Source organism: Rhinoraja longicauda, chromosome 1, assembly GCF_053455715.1.
Source record: "Rhinoraja longicauda isolate Sanriku21f chromosome 1, sRhiLon1.1, whole genome shotgun sequence".
NCBI lineage: Eukaryota > Metazoa > Chordata > Chondrichthyes > Rajiformes > Arhynchobatidae > Rhinoraja > Rhinoraja longicauda.
In genome coordinates, this window is record NC_135953.1 from 99,966,875 (window position 1) to 99,987,465 (window position 20,591).

Here is a 20,591-nt window from a genome sequence, read left to right on the forward strand (position 1 = left end):
TTCATTGCCTGCTGTACCTGCATGCTTGCTTTCAGTGATTGATTTTCAAGCACACCCAGGTCTCGTTGCACCTCACCTTTTCCTAATCTGACACCATTCAGATAATATTCTGCCTTCCTGTTCTTGCCACCAAAGTGGATAACCTCACATCTATCCACACTATACTGAATCTATCCACACTTGATGGATCAGATGCCCTCAATCAGAGTTATACTCATTCATTATGCCATTGTAGGTATGTTATGTACACAACTCGCTCTCTAGAGACCCCCCACTCATGGACTGAGTGAATCCTGAACTCTTGTAAGTGATGCTTTGTCGATGCGATGTTAGACTACAGTTCTGTCTGGCCTCTTCATGGACAAGAATGATCCCTCAGCGTCATGTTCAAAGGTTCAAAGGTCAGTTTATTGTCACATGTACCAATTAAGGTACAGTGAAACTCGAATTACCATACCGCCATATTTTTAAAAAAGCAACAAGACACACAACTACATAAAAGTTAACATAAACATCCACCACATACCTCACTGTGATGGAAGGCAATAAAGTCCAATCTTCTTCCTCCTTATTCTCAGCAGAAAAGGAGTAATACACAAAAGTGCTGGAGTAACTCGACAGGTCAGCCAGCATCTCTGGAGAAAAAGTGCTGAGGAGGTTTTCTGACCTGAAACGTCACCTATTGCTTTTGCAGTCTGAAGACAAGTTCCAACCAGAAACATCTCCTATTCCTTTTCTCTCGAGATGCTTCCTGACCCACTGAGTTGCTTTGTGGCAACTTTATCTGTCTTCAGCATAAACCAGCATCTACAGTTCCTTCCAACAGCAGAGGAGTAGTTATCCCTGACGTCTTTGTTAATATGTGTCTCTTAATCAACATTAGTAAAAACAGATTATTTTGTGTTATTGGGCTCCTGTGTGGCCATTAATTGCAGCAATCCCAGCACTGGAGCAGTAATTACATGGCAGAAGTAATTCTATCGGCTGTGAACTGCATTGAGATGTCCTGAGAGGGACGTGTAAAGTGCCAACGAGAAACAAGAGTCTCTTTTATGCATCAAACAGTCAAAATTGATTTGGGTTGCTTAATTTTGTGCAAAGTTGGTGATTTGGCTTTTCTATGGAAATAGACGACTGGACAGGTACAAGGTGTGGCATTGATCATGACACCAGATCAGCAGGAACTACACTGCTGCTCCACCACAAGGTGAAATCACCCAATGGACTTTACAACCGCAATGTTATCAGGCAATCAGACAGCTGTAATCAGGCAACAGCATCACCAAAGAGCAGTGCTGAACTACTATCAACCTCTTTGATATCCCTCAGACTATCCTTGACCGACTTTGTTGGCTTTATGTTGCACTAAACGTTATTCTCTTTTTATGTGGCTGCACACTGCAAATGGCTCGATTGTAAGCACATATTGTCTTTCCACCGCTGGTTAGCACGCAACAAAAGCTTTTCACTGCAGCTCGGTACACGTGACAATAAACTAACCAGTGTCCTGGTTTCCTTTTGTAAGTCCGAAAGTATTCATAGCAGTGCTGTCAAAAGTCAAATGATATCCAATGAAAAAATACAGGGAGAAAAGGAGCTTGAGGTTGGCAATGCAAAGAACTGCAGACGCTGGAATCTTGAGTAAAACACAAATGCTGGAGCGTCTCAGCGGGTCAGGCAGCTTTTTTGGAGAACGTCGATAGGTGACGAAATGTGTAGGAAGGAAATATAGATGTTGGTTTATAGCAAGGATAGAACACAAAATGCTGGGGTAACTCAATGGGTCAGGCAGCATCTCTGGAGTATCTCTGGAGAAAAGAAATAGGTTATGTTTCAGGTCGGAACCCTCTCTCTTCTCCCCTCTCCCATCAGGCAAGAGGTGCAGAAGGGTGAAAATGCATAGTTTCTTCCCAGCTGTTATCAGGCAACTGAGCCCTACTACCAACAACTAAAGAGCAGTCCTGAGCTACTATCCACCTCATTGAAGACCCGAAGACCATCTTTGATCGGACTTTATTGGACTTTATCTTGCACTAAGCATTAATCCCTTTATCATGTATCTGTACTTGGTTTGATTGTGATCGTGTACAGTCTTTCCGTTAACTTTAGTACACAAGAAAAAGCTTTTCACTGTGTCTCATTACACGTGACAATAAACTAAACTAAACTGAACTAAAACAGCATCTGCAGTTCCTTTGCATGAGTAAGATGAGTGGTTTGCTCAGGAAGATAGAGATAAATCAAGGTTTGAGATCTGTCTCTCAATAACAGAAATAAACTCAGAGGAATTATATTTGGCAATGATGGTCAGTAGAAATATATTTAAGATGTCTGTGTGAGCCATGCAAGACAACAGTTCCCATTCCAATTGTAAATGGTCCTGTTGTGTGAAGTTAGGAGACAATGAAAAAGAACGTTGTCTTGTTTGAAACACATCACTTCCCATCAATGGCACCGGAGTGTAAATGTTGCCCTAACTGTCTGTTTTTTAAACCACAAACACGCATTACTTTCATGAGGTCAAGCGTCCTTTCATCAATCTATCGCCACATTCACTGAATTAACGCGATTCAGTTAAATGGAGCATCCAATGGATTATCTCAATCAATAGAAAATTTGTGTGTTCAACATCCCAATTAGGAAAAACGCAACTGTTTTTTTGAAGGATTTCTCTTTAAAGCAAAATCTCAGTAAGTCACCCTTTTTAATAGATTTCAACGCCTCCAGGGCACCATGTAATGTCAGAATGTCAAGGACTGCTTTAAATGCAATAAGTCTACTTGATACATTATTGATGCCTGAACATAACGCAGCCAAATGTCAAATTCTGTTCTCCTGTAGGTAACTTTCTGGCAGACTTGGAAATGCGACAACCCAAACCACTTTGAAAAGCTGACCCTGTTTGCATTCAGCAGACTTTCTAGCATTAAGCTCGCTGCTAATTCGCACATGATGATTCCTGTGAACCACTTCAAAATAACACCTGTGAATATTAAATAATCCTAATGACAAATAGGGCGCAGGAGCATAATGATGAAGTTAGTGCACTGGTATCCAGAGGCCTGGACTATTGATCTGTGTCACGAGTTCAGTTCCCACTAGAACAGAGGGAGAATTTAAATTTGGTTAATTAAATAAATCTAGAAAAAAGGGCTGGTGTTGGTAACAGTCATCACGTAACTAGTGGTCAGAAGTAATTCTTCTCTTCTTACTTGATGTGACCACTACAAGAATTCCCAATGCACCTCAATGTGCATAGGAATGAACTGCCGATGCAGGTTTATAACGAAGATAGACACAAAGTGCTGGAGTAACCGAGGGGATTTGAGTATAGGAGCAGGGAGGTTCTGCTGCAGTTGTAAAGGGCATTGGTGAGACCGCACCTGGAGTATTGCGTACAGTTTTGGTCTCCTAATCTGAGGAAAGACATTCTTGCCATAGAGGGAGTACAGAGAAGGTTCACCAGATTGATTCCTGGGATGGCAGGACTTTCATATGAAGAAAGACTGGATAGATTTGGCTTGTACTCGCAGGAATTTAGAAGATTGAGGGGGGATCTTATAGAAACTTACAAAATTCTTAAGGGGTTGGACAGGCTAGATGCAGGAAGATTGTTCCCGATGTTTGGGAAGTCCAGAACAAGGGGTCACAGTTTAAAGATAAGGGGGAAGTCTTTCAGGACCGAGATGAGAACGTTTTTTTTCACAGAGAGAGTGGTGAATCTGTGGAATTCTCTGCCACAGAAGGTAGTTGAGGCCAGTTCATTGGCTATATTTAAGAGGGAGTTAGATGTGGCCCTTGTGGCTAAAGGGATCAGGGGGTATGGAGAGAAGGCAGGTACAGGATACTGAGTTGGATGATCAGCCATGATCATATTGAATGGTGGTGTAGGCTCGAAGGGCCGAATGGCATACTCCTGCACCTATTTTCTATGTTTCTATGTAACTCAGTGGGTCAGGTAGTATCTCTGGAGAAAAAGGATGGGTGGCGTTTCGGGTCGAGACCCTTCTTAAGGTTTTTCGCCGTGTTATTCCAGCACTTTGTGTCTATCTTAACCCATCTCCAGACTGCTCTTTACTTTGGATGTGGGGATAGGATGGAATCGAGTTACAAGGAAATAATTTCAGTGGTGCAAAAGCAAGCAGTCTGAAGAAACGTTCCGACCCGAATCGTCACCAATTATTTTTCTCCAGAGAAGCTGCCTGACCCGTTGAGTTACTGCGGCATTTTGTGTCTATTTTAGATCGGCGCATGGATATGCAGGGCATGTTTTCGTTTTAGTTTTAGTTTTTTGGAGATACAGTGCAGAAACAGGCCCTTTGGCCCACCGGGTCTGCACCGACCAGCAATCTCCGCACATTAACACTGCCCTACACTCACTGGGGACAATTTACACTTCTACCAAGCCAATTTACCTACAAACCTGCATGTCTTTGGAGTGTTGGAGGAAACTGCAGATCACGGAGAAAACCCACATGGTCACGGGGAGAACGTACAAAAACTCCGTATAGACAACACCTGTAGTAGGGATCGAACCCGGGTCTCTGGCGCTTCAAGCGCTGCAAGGCACCAATTCTACCGCTTGGCCACCGTGCACTCCCATGGGGGGACATAGATCACATGCAGGAAAAGGAGATTAGTTGGTCATGTCATCATGTTCAGCATAGATTTTGTGGGCCGAAGGGGCTGTTCCTTTGCTGTACTTTTCTATGTTCTTTGAGAACAGAATCAAGAAAGTGAGAAATCTTCAATTAAACAAATATGACTGCAATGAAAATAAACTTTATGTCTGGGATTAGAGAAGATAAAAGCAAAAAAAAAATCAATTTATGAAGTACCTTATCTCAGCTCTGCAGCACTTAACAAGTGGTGTGTTAGTTTTGAAGAGTGGTTTTCAGTCATCTAGAAAATATGGCAAACACTTTGTACATTGTGAGATTCTATAAATGCCTTATGAATGATTGATCAAACAAATAGCAGGATCTTGCTCTGTTGGGAAGGAATGCTTGGGGAAACCCTTGGCACCTTTACAAGCAGTGCTGAGAGATCCTTTCATTTTACCTTGCTCTTAGGCCAGACCTAAGTTTAAGAGTCCATTAAACTCCAGTGGCATGAACTGATTGCAGACTCTCACTTAGTTGAGTTTAGTTTATTATTGTCATATGTACCAAGGTACACTGCAAAGTTATTTTGTTGCATTCTATCCGTCCACAATGTTTACGTACAGGATCAAGAGTCTAATATTTAGTGCAAGATTAGGTCCAGTAAAATCCAATTAAAGATAGTCTGAGGATCACAAATGAGTTAGATGGGAGTTGATGATAGGTTGGCGATAGGTTCAGTTGCCTGATAACAGCTGGGAAGAAACTGTTCTTGAATCTGGAGGTGTGCGTTTTCACACTTCTGTACCTCTTGCCTGACAGGAGAAAGGGGAAGAGGGAGTGACCAGGGTGAGACTGGTTCTTGATTATACTGGTTGCCTTGCTGAGGCAGCATGAAGGGTGGATGTAGTCAATAGAAGAGAGGATGGTTTACGTGCAAGGAGTTTCTGCAGTAAGGAAATCTCCACTTTAAAAATACATCTTCCTGGAAGTGACAACCCACCAGGAAATGAGCTCACACTAAAAAGGATATATGCGTTTAATTTGTTTCAGGTACCCGACCATTGGGAATATCATACACTTTACAGTGAAATTAGTCCAAGGCTGCTCTTTATTTCACAGGAAATCAATTCAAAATACACATCAAAGGAACAATGTGAATATATCTTATCTTTCGCAGGCTATTGTGCTTTACAACCAAACAAGTACTTAGATGTTACAAAGCGCTGGTGTAACTCAGCGGGTCAGGCAGATCTCTGGGGAAAAAGGATAGGTGACGTTTCCAGTTGGGACCATTTTTCAGTGTGAAGAAGGTTCTTGACCAAATACATGAATGCAAAGATGGGTTCTGTCCTGAAACTTCAACCAACCTTTTTCTCCAGCGATGATGCCTGACCCACTGAGTTACTCCAGCACTTTGTGTCTCTCTTTGATATAAACCAGCATTTGCTCTCAAAATGCTGGAGTAACTCAGCAAGTCAGGCAGCATCTCAGGAGAGAAGGAATGGGTGACATTTCAGGTCGAGACCCTTCTTCAGACTGATGTCGGGGCGGGACAAAGGAAGGATATAGGTGGAGACAGGAAGATAGAGGGAGAACTGGGAAGGGGGAGGGGAAGAGAGGGACAGAGGAACTATCTAAAGTTGGAGAAGTCAATGTTCATACCGCTTGGTATTTTGTAGCCCAGCAGTATGAACATTGACTTCTCCAACTTTAGATAGTTCTCTTCCCCTCCCCCTTCCCAGTTCTCCCTCTATCTTCCTGTCTCCACCTATATCCTTCCTTTGTCCCGCCCCCCTGACATCAGTCTGAAGAAGGGTCTCGACCTGAAACGTCACCCATTCCTTCTCTCCTCAGATGCTGCCTGACCTGCTGTGTTACTCCAGCATTTTGTGAATAAATACCTTCGATTTGTACCAGCATCTGCAGTTATTTTCTTACACAACCAGCATTTGCAGTTCTTTGCTTGTGCTCAGATGTAGTTATTGTACCCACAAGTAACTATCAGGTTCTTGAACTGACTGACTTAACTCTAATCCTACAACAGACCACCTCTTGCCCTTCCATGGACTGTTTTTTTATAAGAATAGACACAAAGTGTCAGGGTCACTCAGTGACTCAGGCCACATTGCTGAAGGACATGGATAGGCAACATTTTGGATAGGGTCAGAAGAAACGACACCTACCCGTGTTCTCCAGAGGTGCTGCCTGACTCTGTGAGTTACTCCAGCACTTTGTGCCTGTTTTTGTAAGCCAGCATCTGTAGTTCCTAGCTTTTCTACTTGTGTTTTGCACTAATGTCTCCTTTTTCCCGTCTTCTTCTTTTCACTCTCTTTTATGATTTACGTATAGTCAGTGTTGCAGTGCTAATTTTTTTTTTAGGTGCCGGAGCTGTCACTGGGGCCAGAGCAGTCGCTGTTAAATTCCCCGCTAGTTTAAATTCCCCGCTGTTTATTTGGGGTTTTTTGTTTACAGAGGTGCTGGAGCGGTGGTCCGGTGAGCTCCGGCAGCACTGCACCCCTGTGTATAGTTTATGCTTTTCTGCGTTTGTCTGAGTCGATGTGCCTGTGATGCTGCTACAAGCAAGATTTTAATTGTTCCTGTACGTCAACGTACTTTAGACTTTAGAGATACAGCACAGAAACAGGTCCTTCAACCCACCGATACTGCATTGATCTCCCCTTAGTGATCACTAGCAATATCCTACACACTAGGGAACATTTACAATTTTTTAACAAAAATCAATTAACCTAACAATCTGCACGCCTTTGGAGTGTAGGAGGAAGCTGGAGCACCCAGACAAAAACCCTCGTGGTCACAGGGGGAACGTACAAACTCCGTACAGACAGCACCCGTAGTGAGAATCGAACCCGGGTCTCTCGCGCTGTAAGGCAGCAGTTCTACCACTGTGTATATGACATTAAACTCTGTACTTTTGCATCTGACAATAAACACAACTTGACTTTACTTGACCTGCGACATAGAAAGCACAAGATTCACATTTTGTACACAGCAAGCTTCCACAAACAGCAAAGAGATGAATAACCAGATAATATAATTTTGGTGTCTGGATAAATATTGTCCTGATGAATCCACACCATTTTTCATCAAAATATTATCATTGTTCTTTTATTTCCACTGAGAGGACAGACAAGTCCTCTGTTTAATAAGTCATCCAAGTGATTGCACCTCCATCAGAGCTATACTAAGAGTGTTAGCCTGGATTATGCACTTGCCTCTGGAGTGGGATTTGAACACTTGACCTGACAATGTTGATTTGAAAGTGCAACCGATGGTACGAGGGGCAATTCAGTTTTGAAATGCTAAGATATAGGAAGTTATTGACATCAGTCATACAGCACGGAAACAGGCCCTTCGGCCCAATTTGGAGGAGTTGCAGACAGTGAAGAATTCTGTCAGAAGATATAGCTGGATATAGATCATCTGTAGAAATGGGCGGGAAAATGGCAGATGGAGTTTAACCCGAGCAAGTGTGTGGTTTTGCAAATGGGAGTGTGAATGAAAGGAAGAGAGTATACAGTTTATGCCGAGACCCTCAACAGCATTGCTGTGCGGAGGGATCTTGGAGTCTGTTCAAGCTCACAAGGTGGCAGCTAAGTAGATAGGGTGGGATAAAAGGAATATGGTATGCTTTCCTTCATTTCTAGAGGTATTCGGTTGAACAGCTAGGAAGTCATGATGCAGCTCTATGGGACTTTGGTATTACAGGAAAGATGTGAACACTTTGGTGAGGGTGCAGAGAAGGTTGACCAGAATGCTGCCTGGATTAGAGGGTTTCATCTGCAGGGAGTGGTTGGACAGACTTGGATTGGTTTCTCTGGAACGTCAGAGATTGAGGGGAGTTTTGATAGAAGTATATAATATTATGGGAGGCATAGATAGGATAGATTGTCAGAACCTTTTTCCGCAGGGTGGAAACGTCCAACACTACAGGGCATAGCTATAAGGTGGGGGGGGGGGGGGGGGGGAAGTTTAATGGAAATGAGTGGGGTAAGCTTTTTTAAACAGAGTGGTGGGAGCTTGAATCGCAGTGCCAGGGGTGGTGATCTTGGCAGAAATAACAATGTCCTTTAAGAGGTTTTTAGTTAGGCACATGGAAATGCAGGGAATAGAGGGATGTGGATCATGTGCAGGTAGATAAGATCAGTTTAACTTGGCATCTTGTTTAGCACAAACATTGTGGGCCGAAGGGTCCATTCCTGTGCTGTACTGTTCTATGTTCTCTGTTCTCTGTTTGTCCATGCCGACCAAGATACTTCATCTATGGTTGCCATACCTGCTCACATTTAGCCCATATCCCTCAAAAGCTTTCCCATCCATGTACCTGAGCAAATGTCTGTTAGATGTTGTTAAAAGACTACCTCCTCTGGCTGTTCATTCCATATATCCATCACCCTCTGTGTGGAAAGGTTGCCCCCTCAGATTCCTATTAAATCTTTTCCATCTCGCATTAAACCTCTCTGGTCCTCTGGTTCTTGATTTCCCTACTTTGGATAAAAGACTCTGTACAACACCCAATCTATTCCCCTCAGGATCTTATACATCTCTATAAGATCATCCTCTCATCCTCCTGTACTCCAGGGAATAAATTCCTAGCCTGCTCAACCACTCCCTATAGCTTAGACCCTCAAGTCCTGGCAACATCGCTGTAAATCTTTTCTGCACTCTTTCCAGCTGGATGACATCCTTCCCAAAGCAGGGTGACCAAAACTGAACACAATACTTCAAATGTGGCCTCTCCAATGTGTTGTACAACTGTATCATAATGTCCCAACTTCTATAATCAATACCCTTACCGATGAAGGCCCTTGTACCGAAAGTTTTCTTGACCACCCCATCTATCTGAAACCAAGGCATGTATAAATCCAGTAAAGCAAAGCCCCTTTCTATCATTGTAAAGATGCAGACTGTAAACAACCAATAGCGCACGGTGGCGCAGAGGTAGAGTTGCTGCATTACAGCACCAGAGACCTGAGTTCGATCCTAGCTATGGGAACTGTCTGTACGGATTTTGTACATTCTCCCCATGACCTGCATGAGTTTTCTTGGGTGCTCCGGTTTCCTCCCATTCTCCAATGATGTACAGATTTGTAAGTTAATTGGCTTCTGTAAAATTGTAAATTGTCCCCAGTGTACAGGGACAATTTACAGTTTTGTGTTGTAGTGATCGCTGGTTGGCGCGGTCTTGGTGGGCCGAAAGGCCTGTTTCCGCATTGTAATCCTAAAGTAAACTAAAGACAAATTGAGCATTCAAGTCCTTACCAGGTGGAGAACAAGTGGTACTGTACTCCCTAAAGGGATGTGCATGGCAAACAGGAAAACAGCAAGCAGCAAGGAAAGCTGAGGCACTCAATAGTACAGCAATATAAAGAACACTGCACATAGGGAGCGATGCATGTAAAGCTTAATGGACGTGCCATGCCAGAGCTTGCTACACACAGCCAATATGTACAACACACAGCAGAGGTCAGCACTCACATATTTGGCCGCGAGAAGATACAGGAGTAGTTCTGTGCACTGTGCCCTGTGAATAAAACAAATCGCCAGCAAGGGATGCAAGCATTAATTGCAACAGGCGGCAAGGAAATGAAAGCAGTAAAACACAAGGAAAAGTAGGAATCATAACAAGCATGGCTTTCTCCGGCAGCCATTTTAAAGCTTTCCTTCACGACTAAAGTGGGCCAATTTTGGTGATGTCGCCCGGCCTACAATCTTCAATGTTGCCGGGTGTTGACGGAGATTTTTTGAAAATGATAAGGAAGATGAGTAGTTTATAATGTGCTTAACCTTAGAGCTTACATACTGGGGAAGCACAATGAGAAAAATGGTCAACATATGGAACAGAAGGATGTTAGTGAGGCAATAAATAGATTTATCATGGCATTTAGATTCCACAGCACCGCTAGTTTAGTTAAAATAAACAAAGAGAGTTGTAAACCAAGCTGAAAGCAATAAAACTGTTCAGGGATACTGACATTTATGATGCCTATTTCTATAACTCTGGGGAGAGACAAGGATGAAAGGTTGCAGAGACATTGATCAATGATGACTTATTTTTAAAATGTAGAATCCACAAGTAACCATTGTGTTGTGAGAATATAAAAATGTTGTAGGTACTGTGGAAACTTTAATTTTCCTTCCCATTCCTACACAGACCTTTCTGTCCTAGGTCTCCTCCATTGTCAGAGTGAGGCTAAGCGCAAATTGGAAGAACAGCATCTCATATTTCGCTTGGGCAGCCGTCAGGCCAATGGTATAAATATTGATTTCTCTCACTTCAGGTAGCCCCGGCATTCCCTCTCTCTCTCAACCCCACCCCCCCCCCCCCCCCCCCCCAGTCGGACTAGGTTCTCATTTGCACCCTACAAACAGCTAACAATGGCCTGTTTCCTTTATCATCGTAACTTTTTTGCATATCTTTCATTCATTGTTCTTTCTCTCTCCTCATCACTGTCTATATCTCTCATTTCCCTTATCCCGAACCAGTCTGAAGAAGGGCCTCGCCCCAAAACGTCAGCCATTCTTTCTCTCCAGAGATGCTACCTCTCCCACTGAGTTACTCTTGCTTTTTGTGTCTACCTTCAACAAATGGACCTGTTTGAGAAAATCACCACTGATCTACGAGATGTTTTATTTTTTTGTCTGTTCCTATCTAAGCTTGCCCCAAGTAAAGCCAGACTCACGGTTCAGGTGTAACGGTTCAGCGTCAGAGATCTGGGTTCGATACCGACTATGGGTGCTGTCTGTATGGAGTTTGCAGTTCTCCCTGAAACTGTGTGGGTTTTCTCCCGGTGCCCTGGTTTCCCCCCACATACCAAAGATGAGCAGGTTTGGAGATTAATTGGCCTCTGTAAATTGCCCCGAGTGTGCAGGATAGAGCTTGGGTGATTGTTGGTCGGCATGGAATAGGTATGGAATCAGTGGGCCAATGGGTCTGTTTCCACGCTGTATTCTAAACTAAACTAAATGGAAGTTAGGGAAAGGCAATAAAAGCTGGCCGTTCGTAGCAAGGCTTGCATCCTCTCAATAAATAAAGTAAATAAACCATGTGCACCATGTATATTTACAAGAACCAGAGTTTAATTAAAAAGTTATCTCCAAAAATAATCATCACTCTTCATTTGAAGGGAAGAACAGAAGACTATAATTAGAGTGCTTTCTCAAAAAAAAAGTTTTCTTTTAGAGAAAATAATTATTCTCCATGTGTATTATCCTCCATCATTTTCACGGGTAACTGCAGGCTTCCAATAAAGGCAACATATAAACACCTCGCTCCTTCTACGTTTAGTTTGGCAATACAGCATGGAAACAGATCCTTCGGCCCACTTAAATTCCTTGGCTACCACTATGATCCAGGTCTGAAGAGAGGTCCCGACCCAAAACGTCACCTTTCCCTTTTCTCCAGAGATGCTGTCTGACCCACCGACCTACTCCAGCATTTTTGTCTTTCTTTGGATCATTAATCCATTGATAACCTCAAAAGATAAAGGTTTGGTGCCTTCCAGGAGAACTATGGTTGACTAAAATCAAAATAAATTTGACTCTAATTTCCTACCAGATATTTTGATATAATGACACTGGAGAAGCCCATTGAGTTTTAGATATACAGCGTAGGGACAGGCCCATCAGCCCACTGAGTCTGTGCCGACCAACGATCGCCCATACACAAGTTCAATTCTACACACGAGGGACAATTTGCAGAAGCCATAAAATCTGCACATCTTTGGAATGTGGGTGGAAACTGAAGCCCGTGCAGAAAAACCCACACGGTCACAGGGAGAACGTACAAACACCATATAGACCGCACCTGTAGTCAGGATCGAACCCGGGTCTCTGGCGCTGTAGGCAGCAACTCTACCACTGTGCCACCATGCTATCTTTGCACACCCCTTGTCCTGTGCTGATGAGAGAGGTAATATGGAGTTCAACACCTTCAAGTACTCTATGGAGCACAAGAAATTCTATGGAAATTCCAATTTTACATTTGGCCGAGTGGATTCATGTTGGCTCCCAGCAGATCAGCCCCAAATGTCCCATTACTTCTCTTCTTTTTACTTTCAGGAGAAGGACTCTTTTTCTCAGGTTGTGTAAATTGGAAAAGTCGATTGGATACCGAAAATATACCACAGTGCCGTGCAAGCAAATCGGTTTGGGAGGCCAAGCAGTTTTGATGAAAACATTGAACCACTACAGCACACAAACAAATACTTGCACAGGAAGAAAGGGCAAATAAAACGCAGATATATTCGGCATGAAGATACATGGAAAGGCATACCAATATTACGGTTATGTAACATGTAAATAAGCTGTTATGTGCACAAGGGAAACGGAAAAAACGTCATTAATTCATGTTAATTGGAGCAGAATTAGGCCATTCGGCCCATCGAGCCTACTCCGTCATTGAATCTTGGCTGATCTATCCTTCCCTCTGAACCTCATTGTCCTGCCTTCCCCCCATAATCTGTGATACCCATACTGTCAATGTCCTCCTTAAAAATGCCCAATGACGGCCTCCATAGCTATCTGTTGCATTGGATTTCTAAAGTTCACCACCCTCTGACTAAAGAAAATCCTCCTTGTCTTATTTCTAAAGGTATGTCATCTTATTATGAGGCTGTTCCCACTGGTCCTAGACTTTCCCATATTGGAAACATCTTCTCCGCATCCACGCTATCCAGGCCTTTCACTATTCGGTAAGTTTCAATGAGGTCCCACTTCATCTGATGCAATCGAAGCATAGAGACAACAGAGATGCCACAACAGGCAAAACTCATTCAAGATGTGACATAGCTTCTCCCTCCCTCACCTAATCCATCAATATGAAAGTGTGTTATTTTAGAAAAGATCACAGATCGACCTCTCAAATACTTATATTAGAGTCATAGTGTGAAACAGCATGGAAACAGGCCCTTTGGCCCAACATGGCCGACCGACATACCCCAATAAGCTGGTCCCATTTGCCCATCTTTGGCCCATGTCACGCTAAACCTTTCCCATTCATGTACCTGACAAAATGTCTTTTAAATGCTGTTATAGTACTTCTTACAGCAACCCCCTTTGGTAGCTCGTTCCACATACCCACCACCCTCGGAATGAAACAGTTGCCCCTCAGTTTCCTATTAAATCTTTCCGCTCTCCCCTTAAACCTATGGCCTTTGATTCTTGATTCCCCTATCCTGAGTAAAAGACTCTGTGCGTTCACCTATCTACTCCCCCCATGATTTTATACACGTCTACAAAATCACCCCCTCAGCCTCCTGCACACCAAGAAATAAAGTCCTAACTTGTCCATGCGTTCCTGATAGCTCATGCTCTCAAGTTCCAGCAACATCCTCAGAAATCTTCTCTGCACTATTTTCAGCTTAATCACATCTTTCCGATAGCAGGGTAACCCAAATTAGCATAGTTTAGTTTATTATTGTCACGTGTATCGAGGTACAGTGAAAAGCTTTTGTTTACATGTTATCCAGCCAAAGAAAAGACAACACGTGATTACAATTAGGTTGTCCACAGTGCACTGACAAAGGATAAAGCATAAAACATTTAGTGCAAGATAAAGTCTGAAAACTTCCAATTCAAGATAGTTCAAAGGGTCTCCAATGAGGGAAATGGGAGATTCGGACCGCACTCTAGCAGATAAGAGGACCGTTCAGTTTTACACAATACTGCAAATGCGGTCTCACCAACATCTTGTGCAACTGTTGTCTGGTTTTGTTTTCTGGTTGTGCACTCAGGAAAGTAGCAATCACTCTTTTTTATTGGAATAGGAAACATTGGTTGAATGGAGTATTTGAACCTGTTGAACTCTGCAGCAACTATGTCAACAGCATTGTGTCCTGGACTAGCTATATCGAAGCAATGGCAAGAAAGCACACCGAAACCTCAACTTCCTTAGAAGGCTAAGGAAGTCTGGCATGTCCCCAACAACTCTCACCAACTTCTAAGGAAGCACCAGACAAAGCATGTTACCAGGATGCAACACAGCTTGGTTTGGGAACAACTCCATCCAAGACCATAAGAAATTGCAGAGAATTGTTGACACAGTCCAGACCATCACGCAAACCAACCTCCCTTCCATTGACTCCATCTACACTTCACGCTGCCTCGGCAAAACCGCCAGCAGAATCAAAGACGAGACTCACCCCAGACACTCCGTCTTCTCCCCTCTCCCATCAGGCAAGAGGTACAGAAGTCTGAAATCGCACACCTCCAGATTCAGGAACAGTTTCTTCCCAGCTGTTATCAGGCAACTGAACCATCCTACCACCAACTAGAGAGCAGTCCTGACCTACCATCTACCTTATTAGAGACCCTCAGACTACCTTTAATCAGACTTTTCTGGACTTTACCTTGCACTAAACATTATTCCCTTTATCCTGCATCTGTACACTGTGGGTGGCTTGATTGTAATCATGTGTAGTCTGACTGGATAGCACGCAACAAAAAGCTTTTCACTGTACCTCAGTACATGTGACAATAAATGAAACAAAACTGAACTAAACTAAACTTCATGTTCCCAATCCCATGAGCACTGGACGAAGGGAGTTCAATGTTCCCTTCCCTCCACTAAGGGTTGGCCCTGCTTCAGGTTGAAAAGGACACAAAGTGCTGGAATAACTCACTGGTTCCGGCAGCATCTCTGAAGAACAGGTATTGGTGGCATTTCAGGTTGGGACCCTTCTTCAGCATGATAGTGGGTGGAAAGCTGGGAGAGTGGAGAGGCAGGACAAAGCACGGCAGGTAAGCATGGGTGGACAAAGGGGAAGGGATTTCTTTGTTCTGTTCCGTATGACAATTAAACACTCTCAACTTTGTTGACACCGGAGGAAATTCTGGACATGTGGAATTGTTGCAAATAGCAATAGAAAAAACATGTGAAATTCTGCTGGAAGAAACCGAAGCCAAAAATATTGCTGAGTGGCAATGGGTTTGAATCAAGAAATAGTGGATGCTGATTAGACTTGCACAATAACCAAGGAAGGAAATAAGAAAGGAAAATGTGCTGTATCAAGTATGTTTGACCGTCTATTTGAACCATTCAATTTCCCCAAGGGATTCAATCAGCCGCTTTTAAAGTTGAAAAAAGATAAACCACCATGAAATTTCTCTCAAGCCATGGAAGTAATCAAGCAAAATTCAGAAGCAGCAATCCGACCTCACAACCGTCACTTACTATTCTGACTGGTTGCACTCCAGGCACTTCATCCACAGCTCCAGCCAAAGGTTGCCAGCACTTTGAGATTGTTTGGAGCCTAAGATTAATTTCCTAGAAACGGCAAGTTTCAATGAGGAGAAAATGACAGAAAAACACCTTTGAAACTTGACATGAAGATTTAATAAATGGAAGCAGTAAGACTCTAAGACTCAGTAGAACGCTATTTGGTTCCTTGTGTCTATTCAGTAAAATCATGGCAAATCTTTTACCTCTGCAATACCTCCCTGCCCTAACCACACATCCCTTGATTCCATGCATATCCAAAAATCGACTAATCTCTGTTTTCAACATACAGACTTTAGACTTTGGAGATATAGCATGGAAACAGGCCTTTTGGCCCACCAAGTCCGCACCGACCAACGATCACCCCGTACACTGTCACAATTCTACACACTCAGGACAATTTACAATTTTACTGAAGGCAATTAACCTACCAATTGTATAAGAAGATAACTGCAGATGCTGGTACAAATCGAAGGTATTTATTCACAAAATGCTGAAGTAACTCAGCAGGTCAGGCAGCATCTCGGGAGAGAAGGAATGGGTGACGTTTCGGGTCATGACCCTTCTTCAGACTGATGTCAGGGGGGCGGGACAAAGGAAGGATATAGGTGGAGACAGGAAGATAGAGGGAGATCTGGGAAGGAGGAGGGGACGGGAGGGACAGAGGAACTATCTAAAGTTGGAGAAGTCGATGTTCATACCACTGGGCTGCAAACTGCCCAGGCGAAATATGAGGTGCTGTTCCTCCAATTTCTGGTGGGCCTCACTATGGCACTGGAGGAGGCTACGTCTTTGGAGTTTGGGAGGAAATCGGAGCACCCAGAGAAAATCCACGCGGACATAGGGGGAACTTACAAACAGCACCCATAGTCAGGATCGAACTGGGTCTCCGGTGCTGCAAGGCAGCAACTCTACCACTGTGCCACCGTGTTGCTCCCCCAACCTACATAAGGGTTGCATCCCATGGACTCTTGCGTAGGTTGGGTGTAACGTAAGTCGGCAACGTAAGTGCCGCTGCGTACGTGTAAATTCACTATTCGATGAGGAGACTACAGGGTGCTTGAACAAGGAGATCACGGGGGAGTTTTGTAGCCTCTTATACACCTCTATAAAATCACTCCTCAATCTCCTAGGTTCCAAGGAATAAAATCCTAGCCTGCCCAACCTCCAACAATAGTCCCAACTTCTCCCTACAGCTCAGGGCAGTAAGTCCTGGCGACATCCTCATATATCTTCTCTCCACTCTTTAATGGCTTAATAGCATCTTTCCAAGTTGAAGGCAGAGAGACATGTGATGACACTCCAGGACTTTGTTCAACCAGAATTAGCAACCTCAGTCCAATAGCAAAGATTTCAGAGCTACACAAATACTTCTGGGTTTCCATAATTTAATCCAAGTCCTTGATTCTTTGATCCATCAATCTATCATCAATACATATTGTACAAAGTGCATTTCCTACTGTAGTTTTTCTTCTTGTGACCCACTATTGATATTTTATGCTGCTAATAATCTTTAGTTTAGTTTGGAAATACAGCGTGAAAAAAAGCCCTTTGGCCCACCAAGTCTGTGCTGAACAATGCTCCCCATACACTAGTTCTGTCCAACACACCAAGGGCAATTTACAGAAGCCAATTAACCTACACGAACTTTGGAATATGGGAGGAAACTGGAGCACCTGAAATAAAATCTCTGTCTACATGGAAAGCAACTCTTTCGACCTTTAGCTTGCCCATCCATCCTGCTCTTTTCATTGAGTGTTAACTGTTTTTCAACAATTTAATCTCGAGTGGCTCCAAGATCAAGTCTTGCACCAGAGAAGTTGCCACAGAATTTACAGTGGCACTCCAGTCCAGATACTGCTGGAAGCTGCAACATTTTAGATGACATTTTGGGTGGTACAGTGCTGCAGCAGTATAGCTGCTGCCTTACATTGCAAGAGAGCAAGGTTTGATCCTGATTACGGGTGCTGTCTGTGTGGAGTTTGCACGTTCTCCTTGCGAGCGTGGGGGACTTCTCTGGGTGCTGCGATTTCCTCCCACATTCCAAAGACATGCGGGTTTGTAGGTTAATTATCTTCTGCAAATTTGCCACTAATGTACAGGATTGAACTAGTATGAACAGGTGATCGCTGGTTGGCGTGGACTCGGCGGGCCGAAGGGCCTGTTTCACTGCTGTATCTCTAAACTAAATTAAACTAAAATATGAGACTTGAAAACAAGGAACCCTCAAGGAGATGTAAATGATCCCATGACACCATTTTGAGGTAGGACAGTTGAATGATAATTGATGTTCTCAGCTGATATTTATCCTTCACTAAAAAAAACTGTGCTTCCAATGTAACAGCAGCGATTATTTTTTTAACAATGCGTTACCAGCTGTCGAGACTTCGAGCATCTCTGAGAACATCAACTGAGATGCTGTAAAATTGTAAGTGTCTTCATCTTTTTTACACATTCTACTTCTGCTTGCATTTATCTTATCTCAGTCTTACAAAGACCTGGAATGCAGAGTTCAGAGGAGATTTGATTTGAACTGACAGCGTGTGTCTTATACAACTCCTTGGACATCACCTATACGTAATAATCCCCTCTCACATTCAGGATCAGTTTGTCAACTGCCAATTTCATACCATGTTAGGGAAAAACCTTTTGTGTCATGAATCACGTACTGTAAGTCAGAGGGAGGAAAGGAAAACAAAAATTATTGGAGATATGTGCATTGTGGCTCATGAAATAAGGGCAAGAGGGTAGGATAAAACAGAAATAAAAGCATAAAATGCTGGAAGAAACTCAGCAGGTCAGGCATTCTCAGTGAAAAGAAAAATCACCAATGTTTTAGGTAAAGACTCTTCATTGGAACTGTTTATAAGTTCTACCACAGTGGTGACACTGTAGTGGAGCTGCTTCACAGCGCCATTTTAATCCTCACCTAGAGTCAAGTTAAGAGTGTTTTATTATCATATGTCCAAACAGAACAATGAAATTCTCACTTGCAGCAGCACAACAGATATGTAAACAAACTATTCTGTAAGTAAGTCTAAAGTACCCTGCAAACAATGAAATAAATGAAAAAAGTCCAGTAAAAATATATATTTATATATGTGTGTGTGTGTGTGTATATATATATATATTGAACTAATATATATATATATATATATATATATATATATATATATTAGTTCAATATCTGTTTACTGGACTATATATATATATATATATATGTATGTGTGTATTTGTGTGTGTATATATATGTGTGTGTGTGTATGTGTGTGTGTGTGTGTGTGTATAAATCTATATCAATCTATAAATATAGTTGATGTCAGTCTGAAAAAGGGTTCTGATCCAAAACGTCACCTGTTCCTTTTCTCCAGAGATGCTGCCTGACCGGATGAGTTACTCCAGCATTTTGTGTCTATCTTCGGTATAAATCAGCATCTGCAGTTCCTTCCTACATAAAAATAGGTTATTTATAAAGCTCTAAGTAATGCAAATGTCGAGGCTCTACTTAATTCAAATAGGATATCGGTCATGCCCTACTTACTATAATGCAAAAATTGAGGATAATGCAGCACTATATCTCCACTTCAATGGGCTGGAGCATCTGACCCATTTCATTAAATGAGGTCTCTGACTTGATTTCAGCTGTTCCCATGGTCTCTGAGCTACACCTCAGCTGCTGCCAAGGCCTCAGAAAAGCAGCCAACAAAACCAAAGACTTGTCCCATTCCTTCTTCTGCCCATTCCCATCAGGCAGAAAAATCGCAAGCTTGAAAAGCACACACCAACTATCCAGCAACAAGCTGAGGTGTTGTTCCATGGGTTTATATTGAATTTTCTTTGGGTGGCCAAAGATAGAGAAGGCTATCTTATGGACAGCATGGTGGTGCAGCGGTATAGCTGCTGCCTTACAGCGCCAGAGACCTGGTTTCAACCTTAACTATGGGTGCTGACTGTACAGATTTTTTGCATTCTAACATTTAAAGGAGTTTGTACCTTCTCCCTTTGACTGTGTGGGTTTTCACCGGGAGTGCCGGTTTCCTACCCCACACCAAAGACGTACAGGTTTGTTGGTTAATTGGGCTCGGTAAAAATTGTAAATTGTTCCTAGTGTGCAGGATAGTGTTAGTGTATGGGGATCATTGGTCGGTGCGGACCTGATGGGCCGAAGGGCCTGTTTCCATGCTGTATCTCTAAACTAAACTAAGTCAGGGCAGTGGATAGCGATGGATTTTATGGCAGGATATAGATCAGATGGTACGTTAGGCAGAGCACGGTATGTAGACCGGAACACAAAGAGTACAGGCTATTGCATTTTGGAATGTCAAGTGGTATTACACCAGTACTTAGGGTACCACAACAGCATTTACTAGAAAACCATGGACAAGTAGATAGATAGGAAAGGTCCATGTTCATAAGTGATAAGAGCAAGATTAGGCCATTCAACCCATCATGTATATTCTGCCGTTCAATCATGGGTGATCTATCTTTCCCTCTCAACTCCATTCTCCTGCCTTCTCCCCATAACCCCTGACACCCTTATTAATCAAGAATCTATGAATCTCTGCCTTTAAAATATTCATTGACTTGGCCTCCAACTGGGGCATCTGTGGCAATGAATTCCATAGATGCATAACCCTCTGACCAAAGAAATTCCTCCTCATCTCCTTCCTAAAGGTACATCCTTTTATTCTGAGGCTATGGCCTCTGGCCCTAGACTACCCCACGAGTGGAAACATCTTCTCTATGTCCAC

General features: G+C 42.9%; 1 protein-coding gene across 4 annotated transcripts in view; it reads right to left on the minus strand.

The window, feature by feature from the left end:
- Positions 1-20,591, minus strand: part of ccser1 (coiled-coil serine-rich protein 1) — a 993,014-nt gene that overhangs the window by 124,457 nt on the left and 847,966 nt on the right. The window contains exon 10 of one of the 4 annotated variants that reach the window (XM_078403228.1): positions 10,101-10,146. The exons of the other annotated variants lie outside the window; for them this stretch is intronic. Within the exon in view, the coding sequence (XP_078259354.1) occupies positions 10,101-10,146 (46 nt within the window). The remainder of the gene's footprint in view (positions 1-10,100; positions 10,147-20,591) is intronic. 4 annotated transcript variants of the gene reach the window in all.